Raw genomic sequence first — 21,935 nt, forward strand, 5'->3', positions numbered from 1 at the left:
CAAACACACCCATTTAATTGTTAGTGACCAACTTATATAATCACATACACATAGATTTAATGTAATATTTATGCCCGAAATTTGGTTTAGAATTAATTTTAAAAATTAAAATTAATATATAAAAATATAATTTTTAAATTTATAAATTTTTATTTAATATAAAAATTAGAAAAAAATAAGTGGAGAATGAAATTAAAAATAATTTTGAGAGAAAAATGTGAAAATTTAGATTTGAGATGTATTTTTGAAAGAAAAATTAAAAATTGGGGGGTCAAAACGTAATTTAAAAAAAATGTGACACGTATAATTGTCTGCGTGAATGATCTGAATCTGTTCCCTCATCAGACGCGATCGGACAGTCGAGATCAAACGCGATGAACGGTTCAGATTAAAAGGAGATGAATATAAATACTTCACTTCACACTGAACCCTAACCCTACTCGCCAGCCTCTCGCCGGAGAAGAAGAACCAGTCGCTAGAAAAGGGAGCCGACTACTGCCCGCCGCCGTGCAAAAACCACATTCGACCGACAAAAAAGGTAAAAAACTTTTCATTCGCTTGAAATTTGATTTTGAATACTTCCATGGCTAAATCGGAGCAAAAGGAGTGGCAGATGAGTCGAAAATTGCGAGTAAATCCCGGCAATGCCGCCGCGAAAAAAACTAAAAATCGCCTCCGATGAGCCCCATCCTGATTCTCGTTTCGTGCGATTTTTTCACCATTATAGTCACCATTCCGTTTTCTACAAGTTGACTAAAGAAAAATGCTCAACTGCAAATATAAGCCGGTGGAGCTATCGCACCGAAAAATCTCGCTGCCTATAAGTTTTTGTTTTTCGACTTTTTTCGGCCAACCGAGACCCCTTAACGTGTTTTTTTTGCAGGGATGAGTATAAAACTGATAGAAATCGGCCAAAATTGGCCAAAAATAGTCAGTCTGAGGCAAACTGCCGTCGCGGGTGGCAGTGCCGTCGCTGGAGCACAGCAGTCCCGTCGTCGGAGCACAACAGTGCCGCCATGTCGGAATTCTAAAATTGGCTAGAAAAGATTTTTAACACTAATTTTGAATTTTTTTAAGGTATTTCTAGGTACTTAAAGCGTGTTTTAATATTCGAAAGAAAATTCAGAAAATCCGGGGACCAATAGGCGCAGCTAAAAGTTTAGCATTTTGGACGCTAATTCGAGTAATAATCCATCATCTTATTCTCTGTTATGAAATTGAAGTTTAATTATAAATAATACAGCATTTTACGTAATTTAAAATTTTTCAATAATTAATTACATGTTATTAATGGAGGCAGAACCGGTTATTTATTACTGTTTGCTCTGTTTTAAACTGATTTATTGATTTTATAGTTTTAAATGTATAATAATACACTAAAATCGGTAAGATGATTCAGTTGTATTTCCTTAATGCATGTATTGCTTGTTTTGCATGACTTACAGTTAAATTATGAAATTAAAAATTAAATATAAACGAAAAATTACTTGATTAAGTGAATGAATGAATGGTAACATTACTGGATATCTTGGAAGATAATAAACAGACCAGGTATATAGAGAACCCTATCGTGAATATTGTCTCATATCGGATAGGGTATCGAAGGTTGGTATTTTGGCGCTCATACTGGACAAAGTATGTGGACGTTCCGTTTCATCGTCATATTGGACGGGGTATTGAGGAATGATATTTTGGCACTCATACCAGACGAGATATGGAGACGGTCAGTTAGTTGACAATGTTGAATAAGGGTTCAAGCGTAATGGAGACATCCCTATAGACCTCCATAGATACTAGTAGGCAGATAAAAAGAGAAAATTATTGTTCTGTTTAATTGAATATGAGATTATGATATTATTTGTATCATTATCTCTACATGTCAGTTTTGAAAATCTCACTACGGTAAGTATGTAATAAATGATTTTATATATGATAAATAAATTTGCTTAAATTAAGAGCTCTATTAGTTGTTTTATAAGTTTTACCAACATTCATTTCTGTATCGGTGAGTAATATGATATTCTTACTGAACTAGTATAGTTCACCATTTCATTAACCATTTTAGATCAAGAGAATCAAGATTTAGATCTCGATCAACAAGGCAGTTGTGAATAGTTCACCACCCGAACTTCCTTCAAATGCTAGTGAAGGTTGTTGTAGGACAGTTAATTGCTTACTTTTCATTTATTTTTTTATTTTTCATTTATTCTTTTAAAAAGATTATTCTCATAACCATATTGGATATTCTAAATTATTGTGTAAAGAATGTAAACTCTAACTCTATTATTTCACTTATGCATTCAATTTATAATTTATTTTTTTTAATATTCATATTTAATTTAAAATTAAAGCAACTTGTGTATGTGTTGTGTGTGTATATATATGTATATATCTAATCTATTATTTTCATGGCTAGAGCATAAGTGAAGTCACAACTAATACCAATTAGACCAATTAATAAAAAATAATTAATGCTCCTAGTCCTCTTTTATGCATGTCATTAACTTCCAACTATATCATTAACACATTTTGAGAAATTCACATTGAATTTAATTTGATTCCCAACTAAGAATTTAATGTTATATGTATTTTAATGCTCAATCAACTAATGTAAAATACATTAAAAACAAAAATTGATTATATTCAATTTATTAGATTTTTTTTTGAGTTCAATTACACAATTGATTGACTAAATTATAAAGAAACCATAATGGAATCTTGAGTTTTTAATTTATTTTTAATTGAATCTATAAAATTTGAAAATTTATATAATGGAATTCGATAGATTATGAGCAAATATTGCAATTTATTCTAATAAATTTTTAATATATTAAATTCGTGACATATACTACATGTAAAATATAATTTCTTATAATAATATAAAATATAATATAAATATTATCTATGTAAATAAAATAATATAAAAATAACAAAATTTCAAATAAATATATAAAAATTTAAATGAATAATAAGTAATTATTAGTGTAATAAATTAATTTACGTGTTATATGTTTTTTACTATTTAAATAAAGACTTTCTTTTTATAGTTATTTTTTATAATATAAAAGATTGTGTTTGTAATTATTTTTATAGTTTAACTTATTTTTCATAATTGAGTAAAAAATAAAATATATAATAAATATAGTCGATAAGATGTGTGTGTGTGTATATATATATATATGTATACATCCTTTTTAAGCATTGTAAAGTACCCCAAACCTAATTATTAGAAGAGAAGAGTTTTGATTAAAAAAAAGCTTCTTATAGTATACGTTTGTATTTTCATATTTTTGGGGATATATACTCTCCCATGGACTCTACCGCGACAAAGCAAGCTGACAGATGACGTGGAACTATACGGAGAATGTATGCTTATATGTGTAGGACCCACATTGCCGGTAGAATAAGTGGACCCCACTCCTTCCAAGATACTATCGCCTTTAAAAAGAATTGCACCAAACTAACACGCAAGGTATTTGATCGGATGCAACAGCGTCCACGTTAAGATTCCACGCCTATCCCAACAAGATGTAATAAATTTTTAACTCATTATTATTATTAAAATTAAAAAATATTAGTTTAAATTTTTAACTTATTATGTCCATCTAAATTAAAAAAATTTAACAATTATAGAATGTTCATATATCTAAAAACATAATAAATTTATTTATACTTAATTATATAATTACACTTCTACTAAAATATTAATAGGTTAAATCTTAAATTTAATTAAATTAAAAATTAAGTCAATCACTGATAAATATATAATATATTTATAAAATAATAAATTATATATTTTTAATAAAATTTAAATTTATGATATTTAAATAAAATATAAAAACTTTTAAATATAAAATAATCGTGTTATTGAAAGTTGGAAGTATTTAAAACTTATTGAGTTCTAATCCAAATAATAAATTTGTTACAATAACAATTAGGAGACAAATAAAATGCATGCATAATGATTTTCCATTGAGATGATATGGCGGGAGCTGATTGGCAGGGAGTTAATAACACGTGGGAAGTTCCGCAGGAGATCATAGCAAAAATAGTAGTGAATCGCATATTAAAACGACCTGAACGGTCGAAACTGCGACGATCGTCACCATCAGATCACATCATATCTCATTTAGATCATCGCCCACCTTCCTCTTCCGCCAAAATAGTGAAACAACACTCCCGACTTTCCCTCTCTCACTTCCCCGTCTTCCTCCCTCTATCGTTCTCTCCCAACTTTCCTTGAAATTTTCGAGTAGCAGGAAGAAACAGAGGAAGCAACAGGTCGATAAATGGCGCAGAATTTTACCGCACCAGAAGAATGAGCAGGAGAAGAAGAAAGAAGAAGAGATATTAATGGTGTTGTCATCTACCGTTCTTCTTGTTGTGCAAAGCAGCGGCCGTGACGGCGACGGACTGAACTGAAGTACTGTAAATATTAGTCGACGGAGGCGATGAAGAACCGTAGGAAGCGCGACGTCGTTTCATGGAGCAGGTTCTTCTGGTGCACTCTCTTCACCGTTTTCTCCTGCGTCTTGCTATCCGCTTCTTTGTTCGTCTCCACTTTTCGCATCTTCTTTGGAGGTATTTTTTTTTTTAAAAATTTTAATTACTTTTTAATTTTCGTAATTAATAAATATCTGGATTTCTTCTAATTGCTTTTTTCAAAATTAAGTTGAATCTAGTTTCCATTTTCATGGATTCGGAAGTAATAAATTTTAAAATATTTTGAAAGCAGAAACGTTTCGTCCTGTGCTTGCGTCCACGTGGCGGACTCCGGCGGTGGAGGCAGTCGCGGCCGAGTATTTGGTATCATCGGCGGCGATTCCAGTTTATGAGACGATTATGTTTCCCGATCAGATTCTGATTTTCCTAAAATACCCTTCGCCGGCTCGTTTATTTACGAAAGAGGATCTTCACTGTGTTTATTCCTCGTCTAACTGCTCATCCTCCCAGCTCAAACAGCCGCCATCTCGAGTCGACATGAAGGATCTGGAAGTTCAGATCGTACGGTGCCCGGTCGCTCCACGTGGCTTCACCGTGTCCCTAGCCACGAAACCAAACTCACACATCGCTGACGTCGGGCCCGCCCACAAGTGGGACCTCCTCGTGTACGAGGCCTTGATCGACTGCGACGGTACCACGATAGTTTTCGTGAAGGGACTGAATATACGGCCAGAGAAACTCTCCAATGCTTCGAGATATGAGTGCGTGTACGGCTGGGACTTCACTAAGCCCAAGTTGCTGCTAAGATCAGAGGGTGTCTCCGTTGCACAGGAGATTGTACGGTGCAAAACTCCCATGAGCCTGTTGAACGGTCAACAAAGAGTCAACAACAATTCGATCAAAGTCTCCGTAAGAGTGAAAGGGAACGGAGATAGTGGAACATTACCCTCCATAGCCCGCCCGAGGATGATCGGTCGGGCGTGTCCGCATCCGGATTCGGCCCGAAAAGAGCACGAGATCTGCGTCTGCACAATGCTACGAAACGGAGCTAGATTCTTGAAGGAATGGGTCATGTACCATGGCCGAATCGGAGTCCAGCGCTGGTTCATCTACGACAACAACAGCGAAGACGAGATTAACGATGTGATCGACGAGTTATCAAAGAGTAATCACCGCATAACCCGACACGTATGGCCATGGGTCAAGACCCAAGAAGCCGGGTTCGCCCACTGCGCCATACGAGCTCGTGAATTGTGCGAATGGGTCGGGTTCATCGACGTCGACGAGTACTTCCACCTACCAACACCGGATTTACCGACTATCCAAGACGTGATCAGAAACCAGACTGCCACGACGTCGTTTAACGTCGGCGAGCTGCGCGGTTCGTGCCACAGTTTCGGACCATCGGATCTTACGAGAATCCCCCCAGAAGGAGTGACAGTAGGGTACACTTGCCGGCTACAGAGGCCGGAGAGACACAAGAGTATAGTGAAACCGGAAGCCATGAACACGAGCTTGATAAATATAGTTCATCATTTTCACCTGAGCGAAGGTTACGTGTCCTTAAACGTGGACAAAGAGTTGATGGTGGTTAACCATTACAAATACCAGGTTTGGGAGGTTTTCAGGGAGAAGTTCTATAGGAGGGTAGCTACGTACGTGGTGGATTGGCAGAATGAGGAGAACGAAAGTTCTAAGGATCGGGTTCCCGGGCTGGGGACTCGGGCCGTTGAGCCGCCGGACTGGGCTGGCCGGTTCTGTGAGGTGAGGGACACTGGACTTAGAGATAGGGTGATGGAGATGTTCAGTGATGCTAAAACGCACCGTTTGCCGTGGGAAGAGGAGGAAGAACAAGCAAAGATGAGTTAGTGAAGTTTGTATATATATTTTTTCTTCTCTTTGTATTAATACTCAAATAACAAACTCAAGCAAACCATGATAACCATTTTTGTTTTCTATTCTTGAGTCTAGATGTAAGTTACCGTTATATTATTATTAAATTATATAATTAATAATAAATTAAATAAAATATAGATTATTAATTATTCATTATACTTATTAATTTTAGAGTAATTTGATTTATTAAAAGTCTATGTTTTTAATTTATTTATAGAGTTACATAATTCAAATAAATATTAAAGATATTGTTGTAAGTAAAATGGTATTATGGTAATATAGGGAAAAAAAAAACGACAATCAACTTAATTAGTCAATTAATAAGTTTCTAGCATTTTGTTTATTAAATTAACTATCTTATTTAATTTCATCTTTATTTATATAATTTTATAATTTAAATAAAATATTAAATAATTTTATGATAAATTTATTATTACATAGTATGATATTAAGAAAAAATTAATATTAAAATTAGATTTAACAGCTTAATAAAAAAAAAAAAAGAAAGAAAAAAAGTCAATTCCGATACATTGGACTGCTGCTTCACTTAATATGGGCCCTCTCTTACTTCTCACGAAGGCCCAAAACTAAGTAATACGGACGGTGATCGATCGAGGGTTCACCAGAAGTTGATGGTCGAGCACGTACTGGATAACCATAACACAGGGCTATAGCCGTTAATGAAGTATCAATCAAATTTAAAAAGAATTCGACCGTTGAGCCAGATAATGCCGTTGTTTCTCTTTCTCCTATAATCATTCGTTCTCAAGAAGAAGAAGGGTTTCTTTCTCCTCTCTATTTTCCCGCACCAGGAAGAAGAAAATTCGAAAATGGTGAGAGAAGAGACGAAGAAGAGCGCACAAGCCTATTCAAAGCAAGCAAATCCGGTAGAGAACAGCCAAGATATGGAGAATCTGTTCAGTCCCAGATTCAAATCTGTGGCCGCCATGGCTGGTTGGGATGAGGAAGCTCTATTGATTGCTAGCCTCGTTGTTGAAGACACGCCTGATCGAAATGTTAAGCACAAAAAACGATCGGATTTGCAGTTCAAGACTCCGCCTTCCACTAATTCAAGAAGGTAAAGATTCGTCCTTGTAGGATTTTGTTTTCAATTGACTGTTTGGTTGCTGGGAAAATGTAAGGGAAAAAAATATTAACCCTAATCCTGAAAATTCTCTTGGAGTATTTGTTTTGTTCATTTTTTTTTCTCTCTAAATGTGTTGCAGAAAACGCAGGGCTCAGAGAAGCAGTCCTACTACAATCCCTCTTCCTGTTCTTGACTTAGAAGAAGAAGAATCTGTAAAAGAAGGTATTGATTTTCTCTTTACTTCTGATTTTGACAGAAAAATCATGTATACTCTAAATCATTGATGGTAAAAATTGGACAGAGAGAGGGAAGAGCAATACAGAAACAGAAAGTGTTGTGAAAGAAGAAAAAAGGGAAGTAGGAGAAAAGGAATTGAAAGAGAAGAATTCTGGCGTTTCTTGCCCAAATTTGGCTCTTCCATGCATGGATAAACTCAGAGAAGAGCTTTCTTGCGCTGTAAGGATCTCTCAAATTGTTCATATTTTTCGGTATTATTTTCTGAGTTTGATTCATCAAAAGCTAAATGGGTTTCTTATATGGTAAATTTTTCCATGGATATAAGCAAAATTTTGCTACAATGGTCATATTCCTCTATGTTTTATTAGTCTGGTTGATACAAAGCTATCTGGGTTTATGTTATGTGGGAGTCATTATTTATATAGAGTAAAACATAATATATTATGCATAGAGAAATATGAGTTTGAGAGTTTATGAAATAAGATTTTTATCCAGCAATTTCGTATAAATGCAATATTACATTTTTTTTTTTTAATAAAAAGTATGGTAAGTATACTTTGTAATCAGTGAATATATTTAGAAAATTCCCAAAATCCTTCATACTATAAGTATTATGTCATAAAACCAAAGAACCCAAATTGTAGTTCTCTGTTTCGAATTTTAGTTATCTCCTCTTTCTATCTACTCAAAAGCTCTACTATTCGTTCTTTTCCAAATTACCCAAAATATAGTCAGTACAATTTTCCTCCCTTTACTGATTCCTTCTCAAGCCCAAATCTCATCCCTAACCGATCCTGCAATAATCCAGTTTATTCCCAACAAACTGTAAACCATAGTTCATAACTCATATGCCAATGAATGTGATATTACGTCAAGGCATACTTGTTATATATTTGCTAATTTCTCGTTGTGCATATTCTTATTCCTTAAATTTCCTCTGAATTCCTAACAGTTTGCTCATTATGTTTACTGGGATTAATGTACTTTTGTCAGATTTGTTTGGAGATTTGCTTTGAACCAAGTACCACTACTTGTGGACACAGGTAAATCCTAACCCATATTTGCTTTGAACCCATCTTTTTCCATTGAACAAGTCTCTTAATTCTTCCTTCCGAACACTATTTGAAATCAAATCAAACCAATTCAACCAATATCACAGTCTGATCAAATATATTATTTTTGAGCCAAATACTTGATTAATTAGGCCTGACTAGTTCTTTCCCTATTGTAGTTTCTGTAAGAAATGTTTGAGGTCTGCTGCTGATAAATGTGGAAAAAGATGTCCAAAGTGCAGGCAACTAATAAGGTAAAATTCAACTCAACTTTTTCCCATTATGAATTTGGGTTTGACTTGATTTAGATCATATTAATTCAGTTTGATTTAGTTTGAAAAAGCCTTAGTACTTTGGGCATATTAGAATTTATAAATTAATTGGTGATTGTACTCTTTGCTTTTCACAGTACTGAAAAAAAAATTTCTTTATCTTATCTGCGGATGTAGACATATTTACCGAACCAAGTAAATATTGTATTTTTTCTTCTAAATTCTTTAGTTTGTGTGATTATTATGTGCATGATTGGGATTATTTCTTTAGCAAGTTATAAAAATTTTTTATTTTCCAAGCTAACTTTCTAATTAATTTTCAAATTGTACAACACAATCTCTGAGGTGTTTTGAGTATTTGCAGTAATGGAAGATTATGTTGCACTGTGAACACTGTTCTTTGGAACACAATACAGCTTCTGTTTCCTCAAGAAGTTGAGGCAAGAAAGGCTGCTTCAAGCAGCCAAGAAGGTGGTGAGCCTAAGAGGGAAGAAAGAGGACATGATGGGAATCCTCGAAGAAGTTTGCGGAGTCAAGACTCATCAAGGGGGAGAAGAAGAGGAGAGTTGAATGAAAATGAGGAATCTAGATTGAGTGGTAGGTTCGAGAGAGAGGACATTTCGCGATTATTAGCAGTAGGGAGCGGGAGAAGGAGAGAAAGACCGAGCCAAGACGAAGATGCAGCATTGGCTTTTAGATTGCAAAGAGAAGAGTTTTTGAATGCTTTTGAGGAGCAATCTCAATCTAGGAGAAGCTCTCTTCAATTGGCAAGAGCTAACTTGAGAGCTATGGCATCAAGAGCAATTAATACTCGGAGAAGAAATCACCAACCCGTCTAGTTAATTCGTATTGTTGTTGTGTTTAGTTTCAAATTTTAATTATAGAGTTTCGATGGAATTTAATGCACTGACGTTAATACGATCACATCTATATAAAATAATAATATTAATTAAATAGTATTTAATTGCAGAATTTTAATATAATATGTTATATTAATGTTAGTAAGATCTCATTTATATAAATTTTTTAATTTAGATTAGAGACTAAATAAGTAATGATTTGTAAACTATTTGAATCAATCTACCACATAGATTTATGAACGAATCTTTAAAATTCGCAAATGTTTCTCCTAACTTCAAGAATTTTATCTTATTTGAATCAATCAACAACTTAAATTTATGAACCAACTTTTAAAATGCACAAATATTTCTTCTAGTCACAAGAACTTCATCGAAGACTTTTTTTTCTAGTAATTTCTTATTGTAAATCAAAGTTTCAAACTCTATAATCTATGATTCAGTGTATCTTATATTATTATTTAAATTATTATCTTATAAATTTTTACTAATTTTTTTAATTATTTAATCTTAAATTTCTAAGAAAAAATAGAAAATAAAAAATAAAATAGTAGTTAATCTGCCATATAAATTTAATTGGTCCAATTAGAAATTTCATTTTCATGTCAACACAAATAAATAATTTTGGTCAATGGCAACATTAATAATAAATATATATGCATACATATATATATATATATATATATTTGGAGGACTTTGGGCAATTGTACTAACAATGGGAAAGATGGTAGTACCAAGTACAACAATTGAACTGGCCGGCCAGCTACAATTAGAATATTGACATGGCATGAAATCATTCAATTCTCAAATTATAGCATTTGAGGAGGGCACGTTTTGACTTCTTCTCTTGTCATCCTCATACAATACAATACAATACAATACAATGGAAAAAAAATATTACCTTGAAAATATGTAAAAATATAAGGAAATTTTAGTTTATGAATGGTGATTAAATTAGTATTTTAAAAAAAATTAAATTATACCCAAATACCATAAACCCTATATATATATATATATATTAAAATGGTGGGTTTATTTTTGGCTTAAGTTAAAAAATATATAAGAAATTATGGGAATGTCCAGATCATTAGATGAAATATATTTTTAGAAAAATATGACTCATTCTTCATTTGGAGATTGACAAATTTAAGCCTTGATATTTTTATTCTCAACCAACCAAACACGCCCTATATAAAAACCAGCCAATGTGAGAGATACACACACACAATTCAATATATTTCATTTGGCAAAAAATGGCAACAATGAGAAGTCTCCTTCTTCCATTAGCTTTGTTCTGTATCATCTTCTTGTCAATATTTGCTGCAGTTGCAGAGTCTCATGAAGGCCATGAACACCTTGACCATTCTCCTGCTCCATCTCCTCTGGGAGAGGGCTCGGGTGCAGCCGCGAATTTCCCTCACTCGATCGTCACAATCCTTATCGTCTCCCTGACTCTTGTATTTTCTTTCGTTCGTTGAACAAATATATCGTTTTGATTACGTTTTGAATAAATTTAAAATTTTTATGGAATTTCCTTATAAAAAAAGTCAACGTCACTTAAAAATTTTAAATGAAAATTGAAGAACACGTTTTAAATCTTATCGATTTTGATAGAATTTAGAATATGTTCTTTTAAGATTTCATTAGAAATTACGTATGTGTGAAGTTACTTTATTTTTTTAAGCGGATAAAATTTTACTACTTCTCTACTAAATAAAATGAAATGTGAATTTGTAAACGAATTCCATAAAACTTTGAAGTTTAATTCAAACATAGGGTTAAAATTTGGTTTGTTGGCTGTGTTATATGATGAGTGTTTTTGGTGGGAGGAACAAGTGATTTGGTTATTTTATAACCTGTAATAAATTTATTAATATCGGATTTGTACTTTGTCCAATTTAGTGAATAAATAATTTTTCATTTTCAATTCCAATTGGGGATTACATTTTGCATTAGAACCCATTTAAATGTTCTGTTTAAATTCGATTAAATATAAATGTTTTCGAGTTCAGATTAGTATGAAAAAAGAGGTGAATCGAAAGGACTTCAAATTCAATCTTTCGTTCGAATCTAACCTCCTACAATATATATATATATATATATTTAGTATAAATATTTATATTAGTAAATATATTATATTATATTAATAAATGTAGCTATATTTATATTGATAAATATAATTAATATAATCCCTCTTAAAGAATTGCTTAAAAATAAGAAAGATGAATCTCAATGGAATTAAGTTTGATTTTATTCATAGAAATTTTGAAAATATTCCATTCCAAAAATAAAAAATTTTGAAGATTGGATGCAATTACTAATTCATGTTCTGTCGAAAGATTTTTATTCAATTCGATTATATGAGAATTTTATGAAAGTCTTTCATTTGCTTCTCTTTAATAGAAGTTTTATTTTCTTGTAAATTAAAATAACTTTTGGTCTAATTCTTCTTTTGATGATCGATCCAAGATCTGATTAAAAAGATATACCTTCATTGCATTTCATCCGTTCAATACATTTTGCAATGAGCATAATAGTCTTATTGTTCTGATGAGGAGAAGAACCTACAATTAGTTCAGAAAATTTTTAAACGAACAATTTCAACGAAAATTTTCAATTTCTTATTTTACTATGTTCAACTCTCTATATTCTTTTATCTTTAAAGTAAATTTAATGTTATGAAGTGCAAATAAATAATTACTCTACTTCGATTGTGAAGTGCAAATTATGAACTTTCAAAAATTTTCCAACATATGACATACTCATGTAGCAATCTTATTCAGTTATGTAAAGAGACTAAAAGAAACAAGGATTGTAATAGAAATCTCAATGAGACAAGAGTTCTATTGAAATTAAATTGAATCATTAAAAATACTATTAAATCTATAATCAGTGTGTTAATTTTTATATTAAATAAATGTATATGAAATTAGTTAAAAAATTTAAAAAATATATATATATATATATTCAGGATATGAGAAATAATTAAAAGAAAATTTTATGGTGGCATTTAAAAGTTTTAGCACAAGTAATTTTACTTTTGTATTACTTTTGATATTCTTTATATAATGTTAATTTTACAATAAAATGTTTTCTTTTTTACAATATATGTATCTTATAAGAAACACTTTCAAATTTTTTCTATCAAATGTCATAAAAATTTCCCCTCTGAAGAAAAGCAACAGCTTGATCAGATTTACAGAGGTTTCACAATATTTGATTTTGTGGGGTGGTGGGGGAGCTCTCTAGTGGAGTGACTATGCATCATAGAGGTTTTAGATATATTGCTATTTCCATTTCACATACCAGAAGGTAAAAAACATCAAGATATCCAAATGCTAGGAATTGATAATACACACTGACTTGATTTTGTTCAACATGCAAGATACAGTATGTAAAACAGCTAAATATGCAAGATACAGTATATTCGACATTTCTTGTTATGATGCCAGTGAATTCACAAAATAAATGGGAATGCAAGATTTACAAATGACATCCTCTCATGCAAGATTTAAATCCTCGCCGTAAATCTTTAACGACTTACAGTTTAGATCTTGAGCTTCTCTTATCATCCAAAACAAGCATCACCTTCCCAATTGCCTTCCTATCTTTAATCATGGAGAAGGCGAGCTTGGCCTGTCAACAACCATATGATAAAAAAACATCAGATCCACCATATTAAGCAGAAACTGTAGCAACAACCATTCACAATAGTAGTTATATCTTCATCTTATCTACATTTGCGTGTCGAAATTGCATGATTAATATGGCAGTAAATTTCCACTCAAAAGAAGCCAGTTGAAAAAGTGTATCTTGCTTGGGGTGACCAATTAATAGGCTTCCTAGTAAAACATGCACGAAGTGCAGAAAAGGAATGTAGAAAATTAACTGCAATCCTATTATAGCCAGACAGAAACTTATCTAGATTCATTGGATGATAAGAAGTGAGTGCACAAACTATACAGTTAAAACTGAGTACCCTGTGACAATTGGATTGGACGTTATTTAGTTCCGTAAGTTAACACAATACAGAACCTGTCAGCTTTTCTAGGCATCCTGCTCAACCAAAGTGTTGGCCCTGAACTTCGCTACCACTTAGAGTTGGAGTTTGACTTTCAAAATGTTGTAGCCACTTTGAGTTACTTACTTCCTTAATGTCTACATCTATGCTCATACACCATTCACGCATAGCTTTTTCTTTATGGTTTTAGGAGAACCTATGACGTGGGGAAATATGGAAAGAGTGTAAGTAGCCACTGACCTCTGACAGTCTGTAAGTATGAGAAACGTGGACAGTAATTAGGCCCTTTGCCATCCAGGAGAGTAATTCTCTAAGAGAACCTTCAAGTACACCTGGTTGATGTATTTTGTAGCTACCCCAGTAGAGTCCATGCACCGTCCAGTTCTGGACCATGGGAAACAAGCAACAACATAGTCAATGGAGTAAAAAGAGAATTAATAAACATTTCACAACCAATCAAGCCATAGAAACCAGTGCTGCACATGGTCTATCTTTTCAATTGTGACAGAGAGTAAACAAAGCTTTCACAACACCACAATCCAGATGTAAAGAGTCAACAAAAAGTATAATAATAATATTCCATAGCTTCTTCTAAAGTAGGTTCAGTTGTTGACTTGATTAACAGTCAAGGAATGGAAAGATTAACATTTTAACATTTAGCCTCTAGTTTACTGGTTCACATACTGCTTAGAGTAACTGAACTCCAAAATCTGCTAAAGCAAACATGGATTGAAATTAAACATTACTAATAATTTCACTCTTCCCACCACTGGTCATTTCAGTTTATAACATTTTATATTCCTACATGATCTAGACACTTACAAAAGAGCCTAAGGTGTTGAATCCTGATTTCCTTGTATAAATCAGAAGTGTAAGATGATATTTTTTTCTATTTAAACTGTTTTAAGGTATAAATTAATTTGCAGAGAAGTATGAATAAGATTGAAACTTTAACCGAGAAGTGAAGTAAAAGAATCAGGTATCCCTCCACCGCTCTTGTTTTATTTGCATTGGAAAATAGGGAATCATGTACCTTAACAAGAGCAATATTTGCGGGGATGACAGGGATTTCCCCACTTGCGAATCCAATTACCAAAATTTGTGCCCCCCAATTCAAGAGCTTCATACTTTCTTTAGTAAGTTTGCCTCCAACAGGATCATAAAGAACATCAACTCCTTTGAGCTTCCTTGTCTTGAGAAACTCCTTCACACTTGCAGTTACATTCTCACTACCCGAATCTACCACATGATCAACACCCAAGGATTTCAAAACTTGAACCTTTTCCATTCCTCTGAGATTGAAGATACAGCTCAAACGTGAGAGAAAGGGCAATTGTAAATTGAGATTCAAAAACTTCTTGCAGAATGATTTAATAATGGATAATGACAAGCTCAAAAGGGAAATAAATGGTTGAAGGAGTAGAATGATGTGAGAAGTACCGAGCAACAGCAATAACAGTGGCACCGCAAACCTTGCCAATCTGGACAGCAGCAAAGCCAACACCACCAGCTGCACCAAGGACCAGCAATACCTACAAGAGCAGAATTTTTCATATAACATCAGATGACTCCATGTTAATAAAGATATTAGCATCATTGTAATCACAAAGCAAATAATGAGATTGAGGAAGAAGAGGATACCTGACCAGATGTCAGGTGAGCCCTGTGAACAAGTGCTACATGTGAGGTTCCAAATACAACAGGAAGTGCTCCAGCAGATACCAGATCACAACCCTCAGGGACCGGGAAGCTTAAAGACAAAGACACCATAATCCATCATAAGGATAATAATAACACAAAACACGAATCAAGCAAATTCAAGGTGGGGAAAAAGAACATAACACAACACAAAAATAAAGCAAGTACAAGAAGTGGAAGATTATACGAACAGATGGGACTGGTCGGCGACGATGAACTGAGCAAATGAGCCAAGGGAGACGAAGGAACAAACAGGGTCACCCACCCTGAACTTGGAGACCTGGGATCCCACAGCATCAACAACGCCTGAGTAATCAGAGCCGGGGATGAAGGGAAGGGGAGGCCTCTCTTGGTACTTGCCTAAAATCTGGAGGTAATTGGCATAGTTCAAGCTCGTGGCTTTCACCCTCACCCTCACCGCTGTAGGAGATTCCAACTGAGGAATTGGTTCGCTTCGACTCACCACAATAGGCGAACCCACTGATGCTGCTGGATCACCCAGATCCTTGCAGATAAGTGCCTCCATTTTCCTTTACGCTGATCTTATTGCAAAAATCTCGAGATTGCCAGATGGAAACCATACAGCAAAATAGATATAAAGCTCACAAACACTACCAAATCAAGACCAAAGACAAACAAAGCTAAAACCAGAAAAACCCCATCCAGAAGTCCAATATACCAAAAGCCACAAACTAAAACTGAGAAAACTTCAAAACCAAGAATTCAATAAGAAGCTGTTAACCACTGGAAATTTAGAAAGAACATTAATCCATCTCTGCCGCAAAACACATATTGACATATCAATTAACAATCCCAAGGCAAACAAAAAAAAATAAATAATCCAATCAGATTACTCAAACAGAAGCAAACCACAAAATATCCCAAAACCCAAAATCCATCAACTTTCTCTTAACTCCCTACATCATATTCTTCTCACTTTCAACCAACAGATTTCTTTTCAAAAACGTAAGCATCAATAAGTAACAGAGTGTATGATCCACAGTATCCAACCACCGTACAGTATCTTCTTAACCAGAAAATTAAAAAGAAAAATTGTATAAAACAAAAGAAAAACCGTTGAAACAATTACAGGTACGGATTCCATAAACGGAAAAAATGGCAAGAGGAAAGTATATGCTACGCAAACCAAATCAGACTAAGAAAAAGCAACCAGAACCACTAGATAAAACAAAAAGAGGACAGGGACGACGAGAGCACTCACTTTGCCGCGGCGCTGAACCACAGAAATGGAGGGAGGTAGAAGAAACGAGTTCACAACTGAGTACGGAAGGAAAAATAGAAAGATCGGCGAGAAGTTGGTTCGCCGGCTTGAGCTCCAGTCTCTTCGGAAGTCCGGTCCGGCGACGGTGAGAAAAATGAAAGAGGATAACTGGTATCAGGGTTGTCAAGTCACACCGGGATGTTTAGACACCACGTCACAACCGCATTGGTTTTGTAAACAACAAATATTATCTTTTATAAATTAAATAATAATTTTAATTATAATATTTAAATTTAATTGTTAGAATAAAACTTAAAACTTAAAATTAAAATAGAAATTGTAGTAACCACTTTGGAGACATAAAATATAAGTTCCGCGTTTTAATGCATTTTTTACTAATTTAATTAAAAAATTTAATCGTTATAAAATATTATTTTTATTTTAAAATATAATAAATTTAATTATTATAATTTTATTAATTATATTTTTATGGGAAAATTTCATAAATTATTGTCTTATATTTTTATATATAAATATAAAAACTATTTACTCGAATTAACTCTAAAACAAATGAGATTGAAATCATGGTCTTTTGAACTTTCACCACTGTTACTTCATAATTTATGTTCTAATGTTTTCAAAGATATAACTTATTTTCATTGTCGGTATAAACAAGTAATCATGTATATTTCTAAAATTTAAAATTAATATATAAAATATAATTTTTAATTTATGAATTTTTATTTAATATAAAAATTAAAAAAAAGGTAAAAGACGAAATTAAAAATAATTTTCAGAAAAATTAGTGAAAATTTAGGTTTTAGAATATTTTTGAAAGAAAAATCAGAAATTGAGAGTCAAAACACAATTTAAAAAAAATATGTCACGTATGACTGTCCAATCAGTAGCCCAAACGAAGCAGAGCGCACGCATGGGGAGGTCACGCTAGCAATCTGCGTGCCTGCGATCGGATAGTCCAAATTTATTCCCGTTCACGTGGATAGTCCGGATCCGTTCCCTCCTTATGTAACGACCCCGGAAATATTAAAATGAAATGAGTATTTAAATATATCAAATGCGGAAGCGAGATCAAAATTTCATTTAACATCCCTTACACGAAAAACCAAAAACGTGCTTAAAATATAAAAGATTAAACTAACTAAAAGAGAAACTCGAAAATAAAGCTATGAGTATGACTACAGAGTCTCTAGGCATCCCTTTCGTCGTCCTCCTACGGAACGGGCTCGAGAACCATGTCTTCCTGATCTGAAATGGTTAAATAAGGAGTGAGCTACACTAGTCCAGTAAGAACATCACGATATCTCACCGTCACGGAGGTAAAGGTGGGTAGAAAACACAAAAAGACCAATGGAGCATAATTCACAATAAACTCATTTATCAGTAATAAAACCCTTTACCATCCACTTACCTCGGTGGAATTTATGAAACAATATAAGAAAAACAATAACATTATCATAATCATGAAATAATATAAGCTGTAAAACATAACACTTATCACGCCTCTTGTAATTCAATCATTATACAGCATATCTTTTTCTCATTTACCAGCCTACTAGTATCCGTGGGGGTCCATAGGGGCCCCGCTGTAGCGCCCGGACCGAGAAGGAGGAGAAAAAAAAAAAAGGGCCACGTCGGCAGCCACGTCAGCAGGCCTGGTCAGCAGTCCCGGCCAACCGGGGCCTGCCACGTGGCAAGACCACGTCGCTCCGAAAAGGGGCCATGTTGGCGATCCGCGTGGGTGCGATCGGACGGCCCAGATCAATCGCGCAATCGGACGGCCCAGATGCAATCGCACGGACGGCCCAGATTCAATCAAAAACGAACGGCTGAGATCAAAAGGCAAGGGGTTATAAATAGAACCCCCACACCAGACCACAAACCCTAGCCGCCTGCCGCTCGCCGGAGAAGACAAACCAGAAGCCGGCCGCCGCCACCCGCCGCCGCGCCGGGGAAATTTCTGACCGCCGATCGAGGTAAATTTCATACCCCCGACTCGTTTTTCCACGCTGATTTCTCTTGTGGCCAAATCGGAGCCAAAATCCCGGCCAAACGGCCAGAATACGCGGCCGAAGGCCAGCGGCGCCATCGCGCCCCCTCTCGGTTTTTGCCTCCGATGAGGCCCTTCCCGACCTCCGTTTGATGCAATTTTTATGATCACCATTCTTTTCTCTACAGGTTGACCGGAGCCGAATCACAAAAACACGAACCTCGCCGGAGAGCCGCCGCACCCGAAAGCGCCGCCGCACCCGAGAGCGCTGCCGCACCCGAGAGCGCCGCCGCCGGTAAGCTCCGTTTTTCCGTGATTTTTTGGCCCCCCGAGGGCCCTAGGGTTGTTTTCTCACAGGGACCGATGCGAGTGTGGCCGAATTCGGCCGGAAACGGCCGAAAACAGCCAACCCGAGGCGACTCGCCGCCGCCAGCGGCGGCGCCGTCGCCGGAGCACGGCGGAGCCGCCGTGCCGGAGTTGCGATTTGGGCCGAAAGGGGCCCTGGGCCTAATTTGGGATTTTTTTGGAACACGTGCAGGTACTAGTAGTGCGTTTCAGTTCCCCGAGGAAAATTCAGGGAAAATTAGGGATAGCCTGCAAGCGCACTGCAAAGCCGTGTTCGGACCCCGAAACGAGTAAGGACCCCTCACTCTATTTCCTATCACGGTATTAAAGTTCAGAATGATAAAACGGTATCTCTTGAATTAACGCATGTGTGAAATTGCTTAAGGTTGCTAATGGAGCCCAAGTCTAGTGTGATTGATGATTTACTGTTATTTGGCCTGTTTTACAGCTTTAAATGCATTATGAGGTTTGATTTGTTCATTTTATAGTTTCGAGTGCATATATTACTGTTTTATTAATCATGGATTGAAAGACTGAAGAACTGATACTGTATGTTGTCTGTTTGGCATGAATTACGATTTGCTTGTTTAAATATGAATTGATGATGCTTATTGAGGAAAAGGAAAATGAAAGATTGTGTAGGCTGATAATTGTATGATGGAGTCAGCCTGACGAGATATCTTGGGAGATGGTGGACGGACCGGGTTCGTAGGGAACCCTACCGGGATTGTGGTCTCACATACCGGACGGGGTATGGAGATCTTATGGTTTTGGCGCCCATACCGGACGGGGTATGGGGACGGCCCGTTTCACCCTCATACCGGACGGGGTATTGAGGTTTATGGTTTTGGCGCCCATACCAGACGGGGTATGGGGACGGCCCTGGAAACTGATTATGAATGTTAAAGGTTAACGGGTAGCGGGACCCCTATGTACCCCCATGGATACTAGTAGGCTGGTAAATGAGAAAAGGATATGTGGTATAATGATTGAATTACAAAAGGCGTGATAAGTGCTATGTTTTACAGCTTATATTATTCCATGATTGTGATAATGTTATTGTTTTCTTATATTGTTTCATGAATTCCACCGAGGTAAGTGGATGGTAAAGGTTTTATCATGAATAAAAGGATTTGTTGTAAATCATGCTCCATTGGTCTTTTGTGTTTTTCTACCCACCTTTACCTCCGTAATGGTGAGATATCGTGATGTTCTTACTGGCTAGTGTAGCTCACTCCTTATTTAACTATTTCATATCAGGAAGACATGGTTCCCGAGCCCGTTCCGCAGGAGGACGACGAAGGGGATGCTTAGAGATTCTGTAGTCATACTCATAGTTTTATTTTCGAGTTTCTCTTTTAGTTAGTTTAATCTTTTATATTTTAAGTACGTTTTTGGTTTTCGTGAAATGGATGTTAACTGAAATTTTGATCTCGCTTCCGCATTTTATGTGTTTAAATACTCATTTCATTTTCACATTTCCGGGGTCGTTACACCCGCTACCCGTTAACCTTTAACATTCATAATCAGTTTCCATGGCCGTCCCCATACCCCGTCCGGTATGGGCGCCAAAACCATAAACCTCAATACCCCGTCCGGTATGAGGGTGAAACGGGCCGTCCCCATACCCCGTCCGGTATGGGCGCCAAAACCATAAGATCTCCATACCCCGTCCGGCATGTGAGACCACAATCCCGGTAGGGTTCCCTACGGACCCGGTCCGTCCACCATCTCCCAGGATATCTAGTCAGGCTGACCCCATTACACAATTATCAATTTATACAATCTTCCATTCTTCTTTCCCTCAATCAGCATCGTCAATTCACATTTAAACAAGCAAATCGTAATTCATGCCCAACAGACAACATACAGTATCAGTTTTTCAGTCATTCAACCCATAATTAATAAAAACGTAGTATATGCACACAAATCTGTAAAATGAACACATCAAACCTCATTTTGCATTTAAAGCTATAAACAGGCTAAATAACAGTAAATCACCAATCACACTAGACTCGGGCTCCATTAGCCACCTTAAGCAATTTCACACATTCGTTAATTCAAGAAATATCGTTTTATCATTTTGAACTTTAATACCGTGATAGGAAATAGGGTGAGGGGTCCTTACTCGTTTCGGGGTCCGAACACGGCTTCACAGTGCGCTTGCAGGCTGTCCCTAATTTTTCTTGAATTTTCCTCGGGGAACTGAAACGCACTACTGGTACCTGCACGTGTTCCAAAAAAATCCCAAATTAGGCCCAGGGCCCCTTTCGGCCCAAATCGCAACTCCGGCACGGCGGCTCCGCCGTGCTCCGGCGACGGCGCCGCCGCTGGCGGCGGCGAGTCACCTCGGGTTGGCTGTTTTCGGCCGTTTCTAGCCGAATTCGGCCACACTCGCATCGGTCCCTGTGAGAAAACAACCCTAGGGCCCTCGGGGGGCTAAAAAATCACGGAAAACGGAGCTTACCGGCGGCGGCACTCTCGGGTGCGGCGGCTCTCCGGCGAGGTTCGTGTTTTGGTGATTCGGCTCCGGTCAACCTGTAGAGAAAAGAATGGTGATCACGGTGATATAAAAATTGCATCAAACGGAGCCCGGGAAGGGCCTCATTAAAGGCAAAAACCGAGAAGGGGCGCGGCGGCGCCGCTGGGCTTCGGCCGTGTATTCCGGCCGTTTGGCCGGGATTTTGGCTCCGATTTGGCCACAGGAGGAATCAGTGTGGAAAAACGAGTCGGGGGTACGAAATTTACCTCGATCGGCGGTCGGAAGTTCCTCCGGTGCGGCGGCGGGTGGCGGCGG

General features: G+C 36.1%; 2 protein-coding genes across 3 annotated transcripts; one reads left to right on the forward strand and one right to left on the reverse strand.

The window, feature by feature from the left end:
* The first annotated feature begins 4,075 nt into the window (after positions 1 to 4,075).
* On the forward strand, positions 4,076 to 9,941 carry LOC110813325 (zinc finger (C3HC4-type RING finger) family protein). The gene is made up of 8 exons (XM_022040411.2): positions 4,076 to 4,581; positions 4,736 to 6,311; positions 7,103 to 7,417; positions 7,566 to 7,648; positions 7,728 to 7,882; positions 8,657 to 8,706; positions 8,895 to 8,969; positions 9,352 to 9,941. The coding sequence occupies exons 1-8, from the start codon at positions 4,452 to 4,454 to the stop codon at positions 9,824 to 9,826; spliced, it is 2,859 nt and encodes a 952-aa protein (XP_021896103.2). The 5' UTR covers positions 4,076 to 4,451; the 3' UTR covers positions 9,827 to 9,941.
* A 3,231-nt stretch (positions 9,942 to 13,172) lies between these two features.
* LOC110813333 (GroES-like zinc-binding alcohol dehydrogenase family protein) lies at positions 13,173 to 17,014 on the reverse strand. 2 transcript variants are annotated; one of them, XM_088214787.1, is made up of 7 exons: positions 16,786 to 17,014; positions 15,755 to 16,119; positions 15,507 to 15,615; positions 15,306 to 15,397; positions 14,899 to 15,157; positions 14,106 to 14,249; positions 13,173 to 13,480 (listed from the first exon to the last, which is right to left on the reverse strand). In XM_088214787.1, the coding sequence occupies exons 2-7, from the start codon at positions 16,087 to 16,089 to the stop codon at positions 13,385 to 13,387; spliced, it is 1,035 nt and encodes a 344-aa protein (XP_088070913.1). In that variant the 5' UTR covers positions 16,090 to 16,119; positions 16,786 to 17,014; the 3' UTR covers positions 13,173 to 13,384. The 2 variants fall into 2 exon arrangements, with proteins under 2 accessions (XP_088070913.1, XP_088070907.1); XM_088214781.1 differs by having other exon boundaries at positions 15,755 to 16,126.
* Positions 17,015 to 21,935: the final 4,921 nt, after the last annotated feature.

The sequence above is a fragment of the Carica papaya genome, chromosome 1 (genome assembly GCF_054855325.1).
Source record: "Carica papaya isolate Zhongbai chromosome 1, ASM5485532v1, whole genome shotgun sequence".
Taxonomy (NCBI): Eukaryota; Viridiplantae; Streptophyta; class Magnoliopsida; order Brassicales; family Caricaceae; genus Carica; species Carica papaya.